Below are 20,813 nucleotides of genomic sequence, written 5' to 3'. Positions count from 1 at the left end.
CATAGTAGTTAGTTTGTAAATGTTATCTGTTATTATCATAACAATTCATCTCCATCACCAGGCTTTGTTTACTCAGTCCTAAAATGAGAAAGTTGGTCTGTATCAATTTAATTTCTATAGCCCCTTAACATCTTCAACACTATTTATTGCACCATCTTCTTGCTCCTTCTTGTACTATACTAACCTAAAACCCTACTGAATTGGTGGGAATTCTGTCTTTTAATAAAAAGGTTAGAATAATTGATTGCCAGACTCTTAAATATTTCATCTAGATGAGCAAACTGGAAGTGTTGAGCCAAGAGTCTACAAGCTTCTTTTAGTATATTCATGACTTCAATTTAATAAAGAATGCAATCAATTTGGATGAGAAATTCCAATAATCTTTGAAAATCATAATCTGATAAGGTGTTAATATCTAAAATATCTAAGGAATACAAATAACTTAATAGCAAGAAAAAATCAAGAACATTCAAGGGATATGAATAAACATTTGTCAAAAAATGACATACAGCAAGGCGGCGGCAGTGGCAGCGGCGGCGCAGCGACTGAAGCGCGCGAGATTGAGGCGGCAGCGCTGGGGACGGCTGCTCGGGACGGCTCTGTAGGAAGGAACGTGGTTGCCCCCTCCCTCAACTCCCGCCCCCCAAGATTCAAAATGGATAGTATAGAAGAACCTCAGAAAAAAGTCTTCAAAGCTCGAAAAACAATGAGAGTGAGTGATCGTCAACAACTTGAAGCTGTGTACAAAGTCAAAGAAGAACTGTTAAAAACTGATGTCAAGCTATTAAATGGCAACCATGAAAATGGAGATTTGGACCCAACCTCACCTTTGGAAAATATAGATTATATTAAAGATAAGGAGGAAGTGAATGGTATTGAAGAGATTTGTTTTGATCCTGAAGAAAGTAAAACAGAATGGAAAGAAATGTCCTGTATCCTAAATGTTAATGTAAAAAACAAGCAGGATGATAATTTAAGTTGTGAACCTTTGTCTCCTAAGAATATAACTCCTGAATCAGCCTCTAAACTGACCACTGAACCAGCTTCTGGTGATCCAGCCACTATAGATCCAGACTCTGAAGAACTAGCCTCTATAGATCCTGCCTCTGGTGATCCATCTGCTGATCCCTCCTCTGCAGATCCTTCCTCTAGGGAGCCTGTCTCTGGTGATCTTAGCTCTGGTGATTCCACTTCTGGTGAACCGGTTTCTACTCAAGTGATTTCTGGTGAGCCAGTTTCTGGTGAACCAGTTTCTGGCGAAACTGCCTCTGGTGAAATAGGTTCTGGTGATCCTGCTTCTGATAATTCAGCCTCTGGTGATCTAGCTCCTGGTGAACTATCTTCTGGTGATCCTGCTTGTAGCGAATTGGCCTCTGATGATCTGGTTTCTGGTGATCTGGCCTCTGGTAAACTGGCCTCTGGTGAATTGGCCTCTGAACTGACTTCTGAATCAACCTTTGAAGCCACCTTTGAACCAAGTTCTGTACCAGTTTGTGAACCAATTACTGAAACTGACAATACAGGGCAGAGTAGCAAAAAAAGATGATGATTTTCTTGAAAAAAAAAGATGATGATGAAAAGTTAGATCAAATTCAGTGTAAAGATTCATTTGATCAGAAAAAAAAGGTGATAGTAATATTGGTGGCAGTGAAGAAGCTGCAGAAACAGATAATACAATTATTTGTTCAGATCTACTTCATGAAAACGAAAAGAAGGTAGAGGAAGATCCTATTACAGAGCTTGCTTTAGGAGAAGAGGCTATATCCAGCAGTATGGAAATTGACCATGGTGAAAAGAATGAAGATGAAAATTCTACAGACCTTGTAGAAAGCATTCATGAAAATGTTTAAAAAGACGACAAAAATGAGAATATCTTAGAAAGTGCAGATTCTATGGAGACAGATGAAATCATCCCTATTTTGGAAAAACTTGCTCCTGCTGAAGATGAATTTACTTGCTTTTCTAAAACTTCTCTCCTTTCAAATGATGAGACAAATCCAGATTTGGAGGAGAAAATGGAAGGTTCTTTTGGATCTCCATCTAAACAAGAAAGTAGTGAGAGTTTACCAAAAGAAGCCTTTTTGGTCCTCTCTGATGAAGAGGATATTCCATGTGAAAAAGAGGAGTCTGAAGTTATGTCGCAAAATGAGACACGCTCGCCAGAAATAGAAAGTAATGAAAAGGACAGCAAACCTGAGGAAGAAGAGCAAGTGATAGATGAAGAAGATGAAAGACCTTCTGAGAAAAATGAATGTTCTAGAAGAAAACGTTCTAAATCAGAGGACATGGACAATGTACAGTCCAAACATCGTCGATATATTGAAGAAGAATATGAAGCAGAATTTCAAGTAAAGATTACAGCCAAAGGAGACATTAACCAGAAGCTTCAAAAGGTGATACAATGGTTGCTGGAAGAAAAATTGTGTGCATTACAGTATGCTGTATTTGATAAGACTTTGGCAGAACTCAAGACACGAGTAGAAAAGATTGAATGTAACAAAAGGCATAAAACAGTTCTTACTGAACTCCAGGCCAAGATAGCCAGGTTAACCAAACGCTTTGGAGCAGCCAAAGAAGATCTTAAGAAAAGACAAGAAAATCCACCAAACCCACCTGTATCACCAGGAAAGTCTGTAAGTGATGTCAATAGCAATAATAACATACCCTACAGAAATGCAGGCACGGTGAGACAGATGCTGGAGTCCAAAAGAAATGTAAGCGAGACTACACCATCAACCTTTCAAACTCCTGTAAATACAGTGTCTTCAACCAATCTTGTCACTCCTCCAGCAGTTGTCAGTAGTCAACCTAAGCTGCAGACTCCAGTGACCTCAGGTTCTCTGACAGCAGCATCAGTTCTTCCTGCACCCAATACAGCTACAGTAGTTACTACTACTCAGGTGCCTAATGGAACCTACAATCTCTATACAACCTTTGCCAGTGATTTTGCACGTACCTGTTGCAGTATCCTCCCAGCCTCAGCTTCTACAGAGCCATCCAGGGACTTTAGTGACCAACCAACCATCCGGCAACGTTGAATTCATTTCTGTGCAAAGCCCACCTACAGTGAGTGGTCTTACCAAAAATCCAGTATCCTTGCCAAATCCTACTAAACCAAACAATGGTCCTTCTGTGCCCAGTCCTAGTATTCAAAGGAACTCTCCTGCCAGTGCTGCACCATTAGGAACAACACTTGCTGTACAGGCTGTTCCCACAGCACACTCTATCGTACAAGCCACAAGGACTTCTTTACCTACAGTAGGCCCATCAGGACTCTATAGTCCATCAAATAATCGTGGTCCTATACAGATGAAAATTCCAATTTCTGCTTTTAGTACGTCATCTTCTGCAGAACAGAACAGCACTACCACCCCAAGGATTGAAAACCAAACCAACAAAACAGTAGATGCTTCTGTTAATAAAAAAGCTGCCGATAGCACATCACAGAGTGGAAAAGCCACTGGCAATGATTCAAGTGGTGTCATTGATCTCACAGTGGATGATGAAGAGACTAGAGCTTTACAAGACCCCAAAAAGCTAAATCACACTCCTGTGTCAGCCATGGGTTCTTCTCAGCCTATGTCTCGACCATTGCAACCCATACAACCAGCACCACCTCTTCAGGCATCAGGGGTGCCAACAAGTGGACCATCTCAAACAACAATACACTTACTACCTACAGCTCCAACCACCGTGAATGTAACACATCGTCCAATAACAGGTGACTACAAGATTCCCTGTACCAAGAGCTCCTGGAAACCATCAGGTGGTTTATACAACTCTCCCAGCACCACCACCTCAGGCTCCCCTCTGAGGAACTGTTATGCAGGCTCCTGCTGTTCGTCAGGTCAACCCTCAAAACAGTGTTACAGTTCGAGTGCCTCAAACAACCACATATGTTGTTAACAATGGATTAACTCTGGGATCAGCAGGTCCTCAGCTCACAGTGCATCACCGACCACCACAAGTGCATACTGAGCCCCCACGCCCCGTGCACCCTGCACCCTTACCAGAAGCCCCACAACCACAGTGTCTGCCCCCAGAAGCTGCCAGCACCTCTCTGCCTCAGAAGCCACACTTGAAGTTAGCACGAGTTCAGAGTCAAAATGGCATTGTACTGTCATGGTGTGTCTTGGAGGTGGATCGAAGCTGTGCTACTGTGGAAAGTTACCATCTCTATGCTTACCATGAGGAACCCAGTGCCACTGTGCCCTCACAATGGAAAAAGATTGGGGAAGTAAAGGCACTTCCCTTGCCCATGGCTTGTACTCTCACCCAGTTTGTTTCTGGCAGCAAATACTATTTTGCAGTACGAGCCAAGGATATTTATGGACGTTTTGGACCTTTTTGTGATCCTCAGTCAACGGATGTGATCTCTTCTTCCCAGAGCAATTAAACCTTGGAGCCTTTATCTTTTCCTCTTTTAAAAGTTTCACCTTTTGGTCTTGTTTTTAATCTTGTGCATGATACCTAATGTAAAATCCACATTGTGCAAGATTTCTTGGACAGATGTGTGTATACACATTTGTTTATAACCAGAAGCAAGATAAACTCAGCCCATAAAGCAAGAATCTTCTCCCAGACAATTCAGCTTCAGGGTTTTGAAATGTATATGTGTGTACCTTGCTTTAGTTTTGAGGCTAGGAACATGTGTGTGTGACTTTTTTTTTTTTTTTGCGGGGTGGGGGGCTTCATTTTGTTTCTATGTTTATTGCAGTGGAAACTCCCATTTTTGTTCTCACATTTACCTCTGTTTCGTATGAAGTAGGTTAAATATCTGCAAGGAATCTATAGTATCAGAGTTAAGTGATTTAAACTAAATCTAAACAAAACCCAAAGAAATAAAAAGCAAAATGACTAGTTTAAAATAGGTTAATTTGAACACAGGAAAGAATTTGTACATTTTTTTTGTTTCTTAAGTTGTTAATTAAATGAAAAACATCTGCAGTGACACCCTCCCCTTTCTTAACCTGGCTTTTATGTTTATTTTGTGCCTTACAGATTTACTATAGAAATAAACATGGCCATATGTCCACTGTTGTTACTCTTTGCTCTTAGCTTTTCAACCTTTATTTCTCCATCATCTCCACAAAATATAGCACACACCTCCCTCAAGTAAGTTCAAACCAAGGTCTTTATATGTACATATATATGTGTGTACACACACACACACACGTATAACTTTTTTTTTCTCATCTGTGGCATCATCATTTAACTTTAAAAATTTGACTTGCTGGTTTCTTCTAAGGGTATAGATGCTTTTGAGTCATTATTTAACTTCAAAAAATGGACCAAGAGAAAAACATTGTTTAAGAAAGTTTGCCATCAGACCTGTTTTATGTTGCACACTATGTTAGACACTATGAAAGCAGTTCTAGTATACTTAACCACCCATGGTACAGTTGCCTTTCAAAGGAAATGAACAGTAAGATTCACCAAATACAATGAGCTAATATATCAAGAGGAAAGTTCCATTTCCTCTTTATTTTCATGTCATCCTTCCTGTTTTAACCTTTTGTTTTGATGGTGCCAAGTTTAATCTGATTAGCGTTTATCAGCTTTGGATAAAATTGGAAGTATTATTTTGGGTCATTCTCTATAATAATGAAATATAACATCTTGTTATCTCCATTCTCTTTAAAATTAGTGAAATTCAACTTAGGTCATGGATTGTCAGTATGAGTGTCAGCTATACTGGTGTCAGGTTAGTGTTTTTTGAGTAGATAGTTTTTAGGACAGGAGGTCTGGGTTGATGAGAGTGCAACTGGAAATATTTTTAAAAGTATTTATGGAGTTTGTGAAATCACTTTTCAAGTCTTCTTGTGATATTTGAATTCACATTTTTACCTTCTCAAAATAAATTGGTCATTTATTTTTCCTGGAATTAATAGGAGGGAGCTATCATTTTTATTAATATTGTTTTGTTTACAACTTTGATGGCTTAAAATAGAAAGTATTATAGTTGTAAAGAAATTTTCTTTAGAGACTGCACTGGTCATTGTACTGTCATCTTAAATATGAAGTTTGATGATGAAGAAAGCCTATAGGTTGCCAAAATGTAAATGCTCCTAACCTTCCTTTCACTCTCAGAAAATGAGACCACAAAGAGAATTAGAATTTTCCACAAGTCAAATTTGCCAACCAACTATGTATATATTACTCATTCTAGGGCAAATGATGATGTTAATGAAGTTGCCAATGTTATGGCAATAAAGATTTCAACAGGAGGAAACTTAATTGTCTTCTAGATGTATATGAGCAACTATCTATATCTGCATGTTTATACGTTTTTACCTAAAGTGGTTGCAATGTTGATGATGTGTTCAAGATCATTCCTGTCTGCAGAACAGAAAAGCCCATGTTCAAAATTGTTCTTTATTGACTGGTTTTATGGTCATGAGTTTTATGGTCAACAATTTGCTTATCCTGCCTACAAAAGGTTCCCTTGATGAATATTTGTATTTATATTTACTAATCTTATTTTAATTTTTCATAGTATTATTAATCAGGTGAAGAAAGCCCAGTAGAATGAAAATGTTTAATTATTTTAGCCTATATTTGGTGTTTTCTGTCAAAGAAAAGCTAAGTTCTCAAATAGTAATTCTAAAAATAGATTTACTACAGAAAATAATTTCCTAAAACTTATTTTATTCCAGATGGTGGAAGGAAGGTATAAAGAGAGATTGTAATTATTTACAGAAAAAAAGTATATTTATTATAAGATGGTCTCCTCAAATTAACCTGCCATGGGATTAATGTACAATAGCCACACTGGATTTACTGAAAGGGACTAAGTTAGAATGCTAGGATTTTATTTGGGGCAGGTTTAAATGTTGATGAGTGTTTTTGTTTGAGTACTTTGGAAGAGAGAATGGAGGACTCAACTAGAAATAGCTAATGATAATGAACTCTTTAGTATCAGTTCATACTCCATGGTTATCTTTTTTATTTCATGGTATCTTTTCACAAAGTATTATAAATAAGCTCAATTATCCCATTTTGGGAATGCAAGTTTGCTACATTTTTAGCCTGACAATACTTGTATAGGTATTGCTTTATTGGAAATCCTGGAAACTTCTGATATTTCAACCTGAAATGTAGGAATGATTATATGGCAACAGTAATGTTTATTACTCTCTACTTTGAACCTTGTCAGAGTAATTTTCACCTGTTTTAAGTGTGAGCAAACCTCTTTTTAAAATTATGTTCTTGCTAGTAAATGTATAAATGGCATACAAAGACGACATGTGTTAATTAACTTTATAAGGTATCTATAAAAAAATGACATACAAATGAACAACAGATATGTTTTGAAATGCACCACTGTCACAAATCATCAAGAAAATGCAAATTAAAATCACAATGAGATATCACCTCATACTTGTTAGAATGGTTCTTATCAATGAGACAAATAAGTATTGCTGAGGATGTAAGAAAGGGAACCCTTGTACACTGTTAGGAATGTAAATTAGTTCACATTTTGGACAACAATATGGAGATTCTTCAAAAAATAAAAAATAGAGCTACCATATGATCCAGCAATGTGATTATATCCAGAGGAAATGAAATCAGTATATTGAGGAGATCTCTGCACTCTCACATTTATTACAGCACTATTAACAACAGCTAAAATGTGAAATCAACCTAAGCATGTGTCAGCAGATGAATGGATACAGAAAATGTGATACACACAATGTCTTAGGTTTTTTCACTGCTATGACTAAAGGATCTGACCAGAATACGTTAGCAGAGGAAGAGTTTATTTGAGAACTCATGGTTTCACAGGTCTTAGTCCACAGAAGGCCAGCTCCATTCCTCAGGGCTTGAGGTGAGGCTGAACATCATGGTAGAGTTTTGGCAGAGGGAAGCAACTCACATCATGGTGATCAAGAAGGAGAGAGAGAGAGAGGGGAGAGAGAGAGAGAGAGAGAGAGAGAGAGAGAGAGAGAGAGAGAGAGAGAGAGACTCCACTCTCCATATACAAATAAATACCCCAAACCACACCCCAATTCCCACCTCCTCCAGTCATACCCTTACCGCTTTAGTTAATCCCATCAGGGATTCACTCACTGATTAGGCTAAGGCTATAACCCAATCATTTCTTCTCCAAACTTTCTTGCATTGTCTCACATGTGAGCTTTCTGGGGACACTTCACATCAAAACCATAACATTAAAAATGGAATATTATTCAGCTTTTAAAAAGAAGGAAATCCTGAACTCTGCATGGCCCAGAGACCCAGAGAGAAGCCTGCCCCAGCACCCTGCGGCCCGGCAACCGGGAGATAGGCCCACCCGGCACCCAGGTGGAGAGGCCTACCCCACGCCAGCACCCGTGTTGGGGTTCCTTATTCACCAAAGCGTGGCTCCACAGCCCAACATTAGGGTACATATAGGCTTGATGCTGCCACTGCCAGGAAACTGAGATATCATGGCTTCTATCAAGGGACAATAAGGACCTGGTAAGACATCACCAAGGTCCCTGTGGGCCTGGCTGTGTCAGAGGTATCTCTACTAGGGGTGCTAACAGTATCCTGCTGCTGAGGTAGCAGGGAGTCTTGCATGGGGTTGCTTGTCTCTTGTTTCTCCTACTTAGAGCTAACTTCTTATAATTACCCTTTCACTAGTCATATAATCTAATACCTCTATATTCTCATATCCTACCTCATAAACATCTCAGCCAACTCCCCAGCCCCCCTCTTCTACCATTAGAAACTATAAACCATTACACAAACCTATTGACTATATGGTAGAAGATAACCAAACTCATCATTTCTGATTATGGCAACAAAACTGTAAATGGAAAAATAGAAGGTAACTGATCTATGGCTGCATGCTGGGTACATTGGGTGCTATAATATTGATCTCCCCATTAAAGGTAAGGTATTGGTAAGACAATAGAGCAGAAGCTGTATTACCTCAGATCTACACTGCAAGAGAGGAAGACACATAGACATCATGAAAACACAAGGGAAGAAAGTAGCCAAACAAACAAAGGTACTACAACAATGGAATCCATAGGTAGCACACTAGATGAAATGTCAGAGAAGTAGTTCAGAATATACTTAACTAAAATAATGTGGGAATTAAAGAGTGACCTAAGTGAGCAGATACAAGCAAAAATAGATCACTCCAATGCCGCAGTCTGGCTGGGCACAATCAGGAGCCACTTGTCAAAAGAAACTAACTTTATTTTTAGAACCACACACGACAAACAAAATAGTCTCTCAGGAAAAACCCTCAGAGCCTCAACTGCCACCACCGGCTTTCCCCAAGCCTCTCTCTCCCACACAAGCTTCTCCCCACCTCCCACAATCCTCCTGCTCTTGAGGCCGATTGGCTGGGTCACGTGGGCGGAGCCAAAAAAGTCCCCCAATGAGCAGCTCCGTGGTCTGAAAGGGCAGGGAAACAGCCCAATGAGCATCACCGCAGAGGAGCCAATCAGCTAGATGTTGCTGGGGCCGAGGAGCCAATCAGCTAGATGTTGCTGGGGCCGCTGTGAGCCAATCATCAGCCAGCAGCTGGAAGTTTGCTGGCAGCTGGAAGTTTGCTGGGGCCCCTTTGGCTGTGGCTCTCAACACTCCAACAAAGAGATAAGAGAGCAAATACAGGTTGTAAGAGATTACATCAAGAAAGAGATAGAGATTCTGAAAAAAAACAAACCATAAATCCTTGAAATGAAAGAATCAATAAGCCAAATAAAAACCTCAATAGAAAGCATAACCAACAGACTAGATCATTTGGAAGACAGGACTTCAGACAATGAAGACAAAATATACAATCTTAAAAATAAAGTTGACCTCACAGTGAAGATGGTAAGAAACCATGAACAAAATATCCAAGAATTATGGAATACCATCAAAACACCAAATTTAAGATTTACTGGGATAGAGGAAGGTTCAGAGATTCAAACCAAAAGAATGCACAATCTCTTCAATGAAATAATATCAGAAAATTTTCCAAGCATGAAGAATGAACTAGAAAATCAAATACAAGAAGCCTATAGGACACCAAATGTACAAAATTACAACAGATGTACACCAAGAAAAATTATAATGAAATTGCTTAACATACAGAATAAGGATAGAATTTTAAAGGCCTCAAGAGAGAAAATTCAGATTACATATAAGGGAAGACCAATTTGGATCTCAACAGATTTTTCAACCCAGACCCTCAAAGCCAAGAGATCCTAGAACAACATATACCAAGCTCTCAAAAAAATGGATGCCAACCAAGAATCTTATATCCAGCAAAATTGAGCTTCAGATTTGATGAAGAAATACAAACTTTCCAAGATAAACAAAAGCTAAAAGAATTTACAGCAAGAAAGCATGTACTACAGAACATTCTTGGCAAAACATACCACAAGGAGGAAATAAAAAACAACAATGAAAATCTGCAAAGGAAAGAATTATCAAATTATCACTTCCAAGGCTAACCAAAGGAGAAACCATCACAAGATACCAAAGGAGATACCATCAGAAGCCTACCAACCAAGAAAAGCCCAGGACTGTATGGATACACAGCTGAGTTCTACAAGACCTTTAAAGAATACTCCTCAAACTATTTCATGAAATAGAAAAAGAGGGAACACTTCCAAACACATTCTATGAGGCTGATATCACCCTGATTCCAGACAAAGACACATCAAGGAAAGGGAACTTCAGAATATCTCTAATGAATATAGATGCAAAAATTCTCAAAAAATTCTGGCAAATTGAATACAAAAACATATCAAAAAGATACTGCACCACTATCAAGTAGGGTTCATCCCAGGGATGCAAGGTCAACATATGGAAATCAATAAACATAATTCATCACATCAATAGACTCAAAGATAAAAATTGTATGATCATCTCAATAGATGCAGAGAAAGCATTTGACAAAATACAGTACACCTTCATGTACAAAACACTAGAAAAACTAGGAATATCAGGAACATATCTCAACATTGTAAAAGCTATCTATGCTAAGGTCCAGGCCAACACCATTCTAAATGGAGAAAAACTGAAAAATTCCCTCCAAAAACTGGAACAAGACACGGACGCCCTCTTTCACCCCTTCTATTTAACATAGTTCTTGAAACTTTAGCCAGAGCAATTAGACAAAAGAAATTAAAAGGATATGGATAGGAAAAGAAGAACTCAAATTATCACTACTTGTTTGCAATATGATTCTATACCTAGAAGACCCTAAAAATTCCACCAGAAATATTCTAGAACTAATAAATGGATTCAGCAAAGTAGCAGGAAGAAAAATCAACACCCATAAATCAATGACATTTCTGCACATCAGTGACAAATCCTCAGAAAGAGTAATTAGGAAAACCACGCTATTTACAATAGCCTCAAAAAAAATAAGTAAAATACTTGGGAGTCCACTTAATGAAAGAGGCTAAAGACCTCTACAATAAAAGCTGCAGAACACAAAAGAAAGCAATTAAAGAAGACCTAAGAAGATGAAAGGATCTATCTTATTCTTGGATAGGCAGAAATAATATTGTCAAAATGACCATACTACCAAAAGCACTATAAAGATTCAATGCAATCCCAATCAAGACCCCAATGACATTCCTCATAGAAATGGAAAAAGCACTCATGAAATTCATCTGGAAAAGTAAGAGACCTGGAATAGCCAAAGCAATCCTTAGCAAGAAGAGTGAAGCAGGTGGAATCACTATACCAGACCTTAAACTATACTACAGAGCAGCAGTAACAAAAACAGCATGGTATTGACACCAAAATAGATCTGTAGACCAATGGTACAGAATAGAGGACACAGAGACAAACCTACACAATTACAGTTATCTCATATTAGACAAAGATGCCAAAAACATATATTGGAGAAAAGATAGCCTCTTCAAAAAATGGTTCTAGGAAAACTGGAAATCTACATGTACCAAAATGAAATTAAACTTCCATCTATCACCATGCACAAAACTAAACTCAAAGTGGATCAAGGACCTAAGAATTAAACCAGAGACCTTGCACCTAATGGAAGAAAAAGTAGGTCCAAATCTCCACCCTGTCAGATTAGGTCCCAACTTCCTTAATAAGACTCCTATAGTGCAAGAATTAAAACCCAGAATCAATAAATGGGACAGATTCAAACTAAAAAGCTTCTTTTCAGCAAAAGAAACAATCAGTCAGGTGAATAGAAAGCCTACAGGATGGGGGCAAATCTTTACCACAAGCACATCAGATAGAGCACTAATCTCTAGGATATATAAAGCACTCAGAAACCTTAACACCAAAAAACAAAACAAAGCAAAACAAACAAACAAACACCAAATAACCCAATCAATAAATGGGCCAAGGAACTGAAGACACACTTCTCAGTAGAGAGTCAATCAATCAACAAATATATGAAAAAAATGTTCAAATCTCTAGTAATTAGAGAAACGCAAATCAAAACTACTCTAAGATTCCATCTCACTCCAATCAGAATGGCAACTATTAAGAATACAAACAACAATAAGTGTTGGTGAGGATGTGGGGGAAAAGGCACACTCATGCATTGCTGGTGGTACTGCAAGTTGGTGCAGCCAATATGGAAAGCAGTATGGAGATTTCTTGGAAAAATGGGAATGGAACCACCGCTTGACCCAGCTATCCCACTCCTTGGTCTATACCCAAAGGACTTAAAAACAGCATACTACAGGGACATAGCCACATCAATGTTACGGCAGAACAATTCACAATAGCTAAATTGTGGAACCAACCTAGATGCCCTTCAGTGGATGAATGGATAAAAAATGTGGCATATATACTCAATGAAATTTTACTCAGCAATAAAAGAGAATAAAATCATGGCATTTTCAGGTAAATGGATGGCATTGGAGAAGATAATGCTAAGTGAAGTTAGCCAACCCCCAAAAACCAAATGCCAAATGTTTTCTCTGATATAAGGAGGCTGATTCATAGTGGGGTTGGGAGGGGGAGCATGGGAGGATTAGATGAACTCTAGATAGGAAAAAGGAGAGGGAAGGGAAGGGAAGGGATTGGGGGTAGGAAAGATGGTGGAATGAGATGAACATCATTATCCTAAGTGCATGTATGAAGACACGAATGGTGTGAAGATACTTTGTATACAACCAAAGTATGAAAAATTGTGTTCTATATGTGCAGTATGAACTGTAATGCATTCTACTATCATATATATAACAAAATGGAATTAAAAATTAATTAATTAAAAAAAGTAAATCCTGCCATCTGCAAAAACATGGATGAACCTAGAAGACATTATGCTCAATGAAACAAACCAGACACAGAAAGACAGATACTGAATGGTCTTGCTTATCTGTGGATATGAAAAATATTGAACATTGAAATAATGAAATATTAAAATATTGAACTCAGAATCTCTGGAGCTGTAGCTCAGTGGTAGAGCACTTGCCTAGCATGTGTGAGGCACTGGGTTTGATCCTTAGCACCACATATAAAATAACTAAATGAAATAAAGATCCATCAACAACTAAAAGAATATTAAAAAAAATATTGAACTCATAAAATCAGAGAGTAGAATAGTGGTTGCCTGGGAGTATGGGGTGGAGGAAATGGGAAGATGTTGGTCAGAGGGTAAAAAGTTTCAGGTGAACAGATTGCATAAATTTTGTAAATCTAATGTACAACATTATGACTATAGTTAATAACTATGTATTGTATTCTTGATGATTGCTAAGAGAATAGATCTGAAATGTTCTCTCCTAGAAACTGGAATAACTATGTGAAGTGATAAATAAATTATTTTGATTGTGGTAATCAATGGCACACCATATATATGTATCAAAGTATCACATTGTACACTGTAAATATGTCTAATTTTTACTTGTCAATTATACCTCAATAAATACAAGGGGGAAAAGTAACTGTTAGATGCCCTGGGTTGGAGAAGAACCAACTTGCTCTCAAAAACAAAATGACCTCTAACCCCTCCCCCAGTACACAATTATGTAGATTATTAAACTTTCACAACAACACTGTAGGATTAGTATTACTATCTTCATTTCTATAATTGAGAAAATGAAGGCATAAAGGAGGCAATGAGTCATTTCCAAGCTTACATATCTGCTTATGGTAGTACCAGTACTCAAACCCAACTTTCCAATTCTGTGTTTGTCTTTACCACCACAAATCATCACCTCCATTCAAGTTCTAGAAATCTGTTAATCTGACCAATTTAATTGAAAGAAGCAGAGTGAACCTGCCATAGAAGTGTCATACCACTTGGCTTTCTGTAGAAATAACAATAACAACATGTAAGAACAGAATTTTGCAGGAAAGTAGTCGAAATTACTATAATTAGTGAGAACTTTTGCTTACGCGAGAACTTTCTGCCCTTCTAAATTTGCACGGAAAACTGAAAATGGATCTACACTGTTTTCATTGGAAACAAGTAGGCAATACAAAGAGTTTGGATCTTCAGTTAAGGCTAATGTTTTAAATGAATAAAAAATCTTTGCTATGTCAAAAAAATAATATTCCCAGACATTAGGTGAAATTGTCCACATTTTGCACTAATTTGTTTGCACTTGATACATTGGGCCTTGCATTAAAGTTGTGTTTCTCTTACCTCACAGTTTATTGAACTGCAAGCTCCTCAAGAGCAGAAAGGGCATTGTCTTCATTTGGGTCCCCTATGATGGGATTTTGCCTTGAACTTTGCACATAATAGACACTAGATAAATAACTGATGTTCAGTGAATCAATCAGCTCTCTTATTGGATACAATTTAAACCAATGATTTCCATTTTTGTTAAGTGAAATGAGAAAGCCATCTTGCTCCTACCATAGTATAAAAATCAACCATAGAGTGAAAGTAACTTTGTAAATCTAAGTAGACAGCTAAAATCTTTAGCAACACTCACTAAATGACACTTGTGATCGTCAAAAGTTTCTGCCTTTTAAAATTTCTTTCTTTATGTAAGAAAAATAAAGTTATATCAAAAAGTCAAATATAAATAAAAGTTGTAAATTGAGAAAGCTCTTGTGAAAAAAATCAAGCAGCTCCAGATGTCAATGATCATTTGTGATCTGCACACTAATAATAATAACTGATCACATTATTAGTAAAATGGCATTAACTTAATCTGTATAAATAATGAAACTGAGTCTGAGTTAATTTTAGGAGCTTGCTTAAGTCGCAAGGGATCTGAATTCCCAATTGACTAACTGGTATTGACTAATAACAGATCCATTGACCTTGATTAACCAAGTTATACTCCTCTCAAAGTCTTGATTGAGGTTTTCTACACCTGAGTAAAAGGCACCATGTGGAGAAATTGGCCCTAATATAATTCATAAGATAAGGATTGGTCTTTAAAAAAATGTGTCCTTGTAAATTGGTACAGGCAATTTGGAAAGCATAATGGAGATTCTTAAAAGACAAGGAATAGAGCCACCACCATATAATTCAGCTATCCCACTCCTTGGTGCAAAATCTAAAACTCAGCAAGCCATAGTAGCACATGAATACCAGTGTTTATAGCAGTGCAACTCAGCAATAACCAAGTTTTGGATCCAGCCTAGGTGCCCATCAACACAAAAATGTGGTACATATATCCAATGAAGTTTTATTCAGTCATAAAGAATGAAATCATATCATTTGTTGGTAAATGAATGGAACTAGAGAATATTGTGCTAAGTGAAATAAGGCAGACCCAGAAACTCAAGGGCCAAATGTTTTCTCTCAGATGTGGAAGTCAAAGAGAGAGAGGAAGAAAAGAAATTTAAAAAGGGATCTCGGATCCAACATGGCGGCGGGGGCGGAGAGATCAAGTCTCTGACCTCTTCAGCTGCGCAGGCATAGGGAGTCGTAAACCAACTAAATGCTGTTTGCTCAGGATCACTAGGCAATGCTGAGCTCACGTGGATCTGGGGCGAACAGTCTGGGCCTCTCAGAACACACACCGAGCCAGATCGGCTGAATTCAAGCTCCCGTTCGCCTGCTTCTCGCAGACAAACTGCTGTGACTCAGCACTAAACAATCCCGCTGAAACAACTGGTTGGCCCTTCTGCACCTACGGAGGTAAATGCCAACCGAGCCTTCATAGGCAGTGGCCACTGGATTGAAACGGGGCTTGGGAGAGCCAGTCAGGACCCATCCGTTGCATTGGTCACCCGGCAAAGGGAAATGAACTGTCGCCATTTGCATGGGATACCACCATGGCAGAGAACTGACGTCACCAGAATGCGGCGGAGGAGATAACTTCATTGAAACCAGCGGCGACAGGTGTGTAACCCCCTAGCCTTCCCTCTCCACACAGCGGGGAAACCTTAAGGGCCCCTCCCAGCTCTCCCGTGAGCGCGATAGCCAGACCGAGGGAATCAGGAGTGGCGCGGGACCGCGGCGCGGAACTCTCGGCTACCGCTCCCACCAGTGCTGACAACTGAGGTCTCTTGCACCAGCTACCGGGGGCATGGCTACCGGAGGGCAAGCAAATTTCGCTGAGCATTCTCAGCCCCAAGCTCTACAAACTTAGGGTCTGAGGGAATGGCAAACAGGGAGAGTGTGCCCAGTCATTCATGAAAACAGGGCTCCTGGGAGCAGCAGACCTGGCGTGTAGCCAGTATTGTGGTGAGCGTCACTGGTGAGCGGGGCCTGGCTTGAGGAAAAGTGGGGAAGTGACTAGACACAAGAGAAGGCCCTAGGCACCCAGGATTGGAGACCCGCCCAGTCTGGAAGGAGGAGCTGCTGCACAGTGATTGGTTCCTGAGTATTGAGAGGAGAAGCTTGACCCGGTGGGCACAGCTCCACCTACTGGAAGAGAAGTTAATCAAACTCTAAGACTGCATTTATTAATTTTTTTTAATTTGGGTTTTTTTTCATTTTCATTTTTTTTGTTGTTGTTTTTAAAATTTCTTTTTTTAATTTTTTTTAAATTTTAATCTTTTTTTTTATTATTTTTTCTATTTTTTTCTTTTTTTATTTTCTTTTTTCTTTTGTTTTTCATTTCTTTTCAATTTTCTTATTCCCCCTTCCTTGAATTCTACCTGCTTACTCTCATTCTCTTTAATGACTTCTTCCCTTCCCTTCTAATACCTTTCCTCCCAAGCATCAAATAAATTTATAGGAGTAAACAGTAACTCAGCAGTCAAACAGAACCGGAAGTAACATGAGCAGTATGAAAAAGCAAGGAAGAAAAGGAGTACAAACAATGCAGGACAGCAGAAATATTCAGGAGGACCTAGAGGCATCAGAAAAAATGGTCATATAAAGAACTCAAGGAATACCTTAGACAGATGGAATGGAACCTTAAAGAGGATATGAGACAGCAAATTCAAACAGTGAAAGAACACATTGAAATTTAATTACATAAACAGATAAAAGAAGAAGTTAAGCATCTTTATCAGGAGATAGAGATTATAAAAAAAATCAAACAATAATTCTAGAAATGAAGGAAAGTATAAACCAAATTAAAAACTCAAATGAGAGTATCACTAACAGAGTGGAGCAAGTAGAAGCCAGAACGTCAGATAATGAAGACAAAATATATCATCTAGAAAAGAGTCTAGCCAACTCAGAAAGGCTGGTAAAAAATCACGAGAAAAATATCCAAGAGATATGGGATAACATAAAAAAACCAAACTTAAGAGTCATCGGGATAGAGGAAGGTATAGAGATTCAAACCAAGGGAATGAGTAACCTGCTGAATGAAATAATTACAGAAAACTTTCCAGAAATAAAAAAGGAAACGGATATACAAATTGTAGATGCATACAGGACACTGAGCATATAAAATCACAGTAGACCAACGCCAAGACACATTGTTATGAAGATATCCAATATACCGAACAAAGAGAAAATATTAAAAGCTACAAGAGAAAGGAGGCAGATTACATTCAGGGGTAAACCAATAAGGTTAACAATGGATTTTTCATCACAGACGCTGAAAGCGAGAAGATCCTAGAACAATGTATTTCAAACACTGAAAGACAATGGATGCCAACCAAGAATTCTGTATCCAGCAAAATTAAGCTTCAGGTACGACAATGAAATAAAAATCTCTCATGATAAACAAAAGTTAAAAGAATTTGCAGCCAGAAAACCAGCATTGCAAAGCATCTTGAGCAAAACACTACACGAGGAAGAAATGAAAAACAATAACCAAAACCATCAGTGGGAAGTGCCTCAGTAAAGACAGAGGGCAGGGGGAAAGCTCATCATGGAGAAACAAACTAAATTTAAAAAAAAAAAAAGATAAATAATCAAACATTGCTGGAAGTACAAACCATATATCAGTAGTAACTCTAAACGTTAATGCCTTAAACTCTCCAATAAAGCGACATAGGCTGGTAACATGGATTAAAAAAACAAATCCAACAATATGCTGCCTCCAGGAGACACATCTGATTGGAAAAGACATTCACAGGCTGAAGGTGAAAGGTTGGGAAAAAATATACCACGCACATGGTCCTTGTAAGCATGCAGGGGTGGCCATCCTCATATCGAATAAAATCGACTTCAAGACTAAGTTAATTAAAAGGGATAAGGAAGGACATTATATACTGTTAAAAGGAACCATTCACCAACAAGACATAACAATTATCAATATTTATGCACCAAATAATGTTGCTGCGACATTCATAAAACAAATTCTCCTCAAGTTCAAGAATTAAATAGATCACACCACAATAATTATGGGTGACTTCAACACACCTCTCTCACCATTGGACAGATCCTCCAAACAAAAGTTGAATAAAGAAATTATAGAACTCAATATCACAATCAATAACCTAGACTTAACTGACATATATAGAATATATCAACCATCATCAAGTGGTCATACTTTTTTCTCAGCAGCACATGGATCCTTCTCAAAAATAGACCATATATTATGCCATAGAGCAACCCTCAGTAAATATAAAGGGGTGGAGATATTACCATGCATTTTATCTGATCATAATGGAATGAAACTGGAAATCAATGATAAAAGAAGGAAGGAAAAATCCTACATCACATGGAAAATGAACAATATGTTACTGAATGATCAATGGGTTACAGAAGACATAAAGGAGGAAATCAAAAAATTCTTAGAGATAAATGAAAATACAGACACAACATATCGGAATCTATGGGACACAATGAAAGCAGTTTTAAGAGGGAAATTCATCGCCTGGAGGTCATTCCTCAAAAAGAGAAAAAAACAACAAATAAATGAGCTCACACTTCATCTCAAAGCCCTAGAAAAGGAAGAGCAAAACAACAGCAAATGTAGCAGAAGGCAAGAAATAATTAAAATCAGAGCAGAAATCAACGAAATTGAAACAAAAGAAACTATTGAAAAAAATTAACAAAACTAAAAGTTGGTTCTTGGAAAAAATAAATAAGATCAACAGACCTTTAGCGATGCTAACGAAGAGAAGAAGAGAGAGAACTGAAATTACTAACATACTGGATGAAAAAGGCAATATCACAACAGATGCTACAGACATACAGAAGACAATTAGAAATTATTTTGAAAACCTATATTCCAATAAAATAGAAGATAGTAAAGACATCGATAAATTTCTTAAGTCATATGATTTGCCCAGACTGAGTCAGGAGGATACACACAATTTGAACAGACCAATATCAATGGATGAAATAGAAGAAGCAATCGAAAGACTACCAACCAAGAAAAGCCCAGGACCGGATGGGTATACAGCAGAGTTTTACAAAACCTTTAAAGAAGAATTAATACCAATACTTTTCAAGTTATTTCAGGAAATAGAAAAAGAGGGAGCTCTTCCAAATTCATTCTATGAGGCCAACATCACCCTGATTCCGAAACCAGACAAAGACACCTCAAAGAAAGAAAACTATAGACCAATATCTCTAATGAACCTAGATGCAAAAATCCTCAATAAAATTCTGGCGAATAGGATATAAAAACACATCAAAAAAATTGTGCACCATGATCAAGTAGGATTCATCCCTGGGATGCAAGGCTGGTTCAATATACGGAAATCAATAAATGTTATTCACCACATCAATAGACTTAAAGATAAGAACCATATGATCATCTCGATAGATGCGGAAAAAGCATTCGACAAAGTACAGCATCCCTTTATGTTCAAAACATTAGAAAAACTAGGGTAACAGGAACTTATCTCAACATTGTAAAAGCTATCTATGCTAAGCCTCAGGCTAGCATCATTCTGAATGGAGAAAAATTGAAGGCATTCCCTCTAAAATCTGGAACAAGACAGGGATGCCCTCTATCACCACTTCTATTCAATATAGTTCTCGAAACACTGGCCAGAGCAATTAGACAGACGAAAGAAATTAAAGGCATAAAAATAGGAAAAGAAGAACTTAAATTATCACTATTTGCGGAAGACATGATTCTATACCTAGAAGACCCAAAAGGGTCTACAAAAATCTACTAGAACTAATAAATGAATTCAGCAAACTGGCAGGATATAAAATCAACACGCATAAATCAAAGGCATTTCTGTATATCAGCAACAAAACTTCTGAAACGGAAATGAGGACAACCACTCCATTCACAATATCTTCAAAAAAAATAAAATACTTGGGAATCAACCTAATAAAAGAGGTGAAAGACTTATACAATGAAAACTACAGAACCCTAAAGAGAGAAATAGAAGAAGATCTTAGAAGATGGAAAAATATACCCTGTTCATGGATAGGCAGAACTAACATCATCAAAATGGCGATATTACCCAAAGTTCTCTATAGGTTTAATGCAATGCCAATCAAAATCCCAATGGCATTTCTTGTAGAAATAGAGAAAGCAATCATGAAATTCATATGGAAAAATAAAAGACCCAGAATAGCAAAAGCAATTCTAAGCAGGAAGTGTGAATCGGGC

The 20,813-nt window shown here is 37.9% G+C and overlaps 1 protein-coding gene across 1 annotated transcript; it reads left to right on the top strand.

Moving 5' to 3' along the window:
• Positions 1-519: 519 nt before the first annotated feature.
• Positions 520-4,821, top strand: LOC124105050 (activating transcription factor 7-interacting protein 1-like). The gene is given in 5 exon segments (XM_046462139.2): positions 520-1,543; positions 1,546-1,618; positions 1,621-2,911; positions 2,913-3,716; positions 3,718-4,821. Coding segments are annotated over 5 exon segments (3,735 nt in total). The 5' UTR covers positions 520-655; the 3' UTR covers positions 4,397-4,821.
• Positions 4,822-20,813: the final 15,992 nt, after the last annotated feature.

This window comes from Marmota monax, unplaced genomic scaffold (assembly GCF_021218885.2).
Source record: "Marmota monax isolate L192 unplaced genomic scaffold, Marmota_monax_Labrador192_F-V1.1 WCK01_AAM20220418_F8-fsc00192, whole genome shotgun sequence".
Classification (NCBI taxonomy): domain Eukaryota; kingdom Metazoa; phylum Chordata; class Mammalia; order Rodentia; family Sciuridae; genus Marmota; species Marmota monax.
Note: the sequence above shows the minus strand (reverse complement) of the source record. Positions and strands in the feature narration are given on the sequence as shown.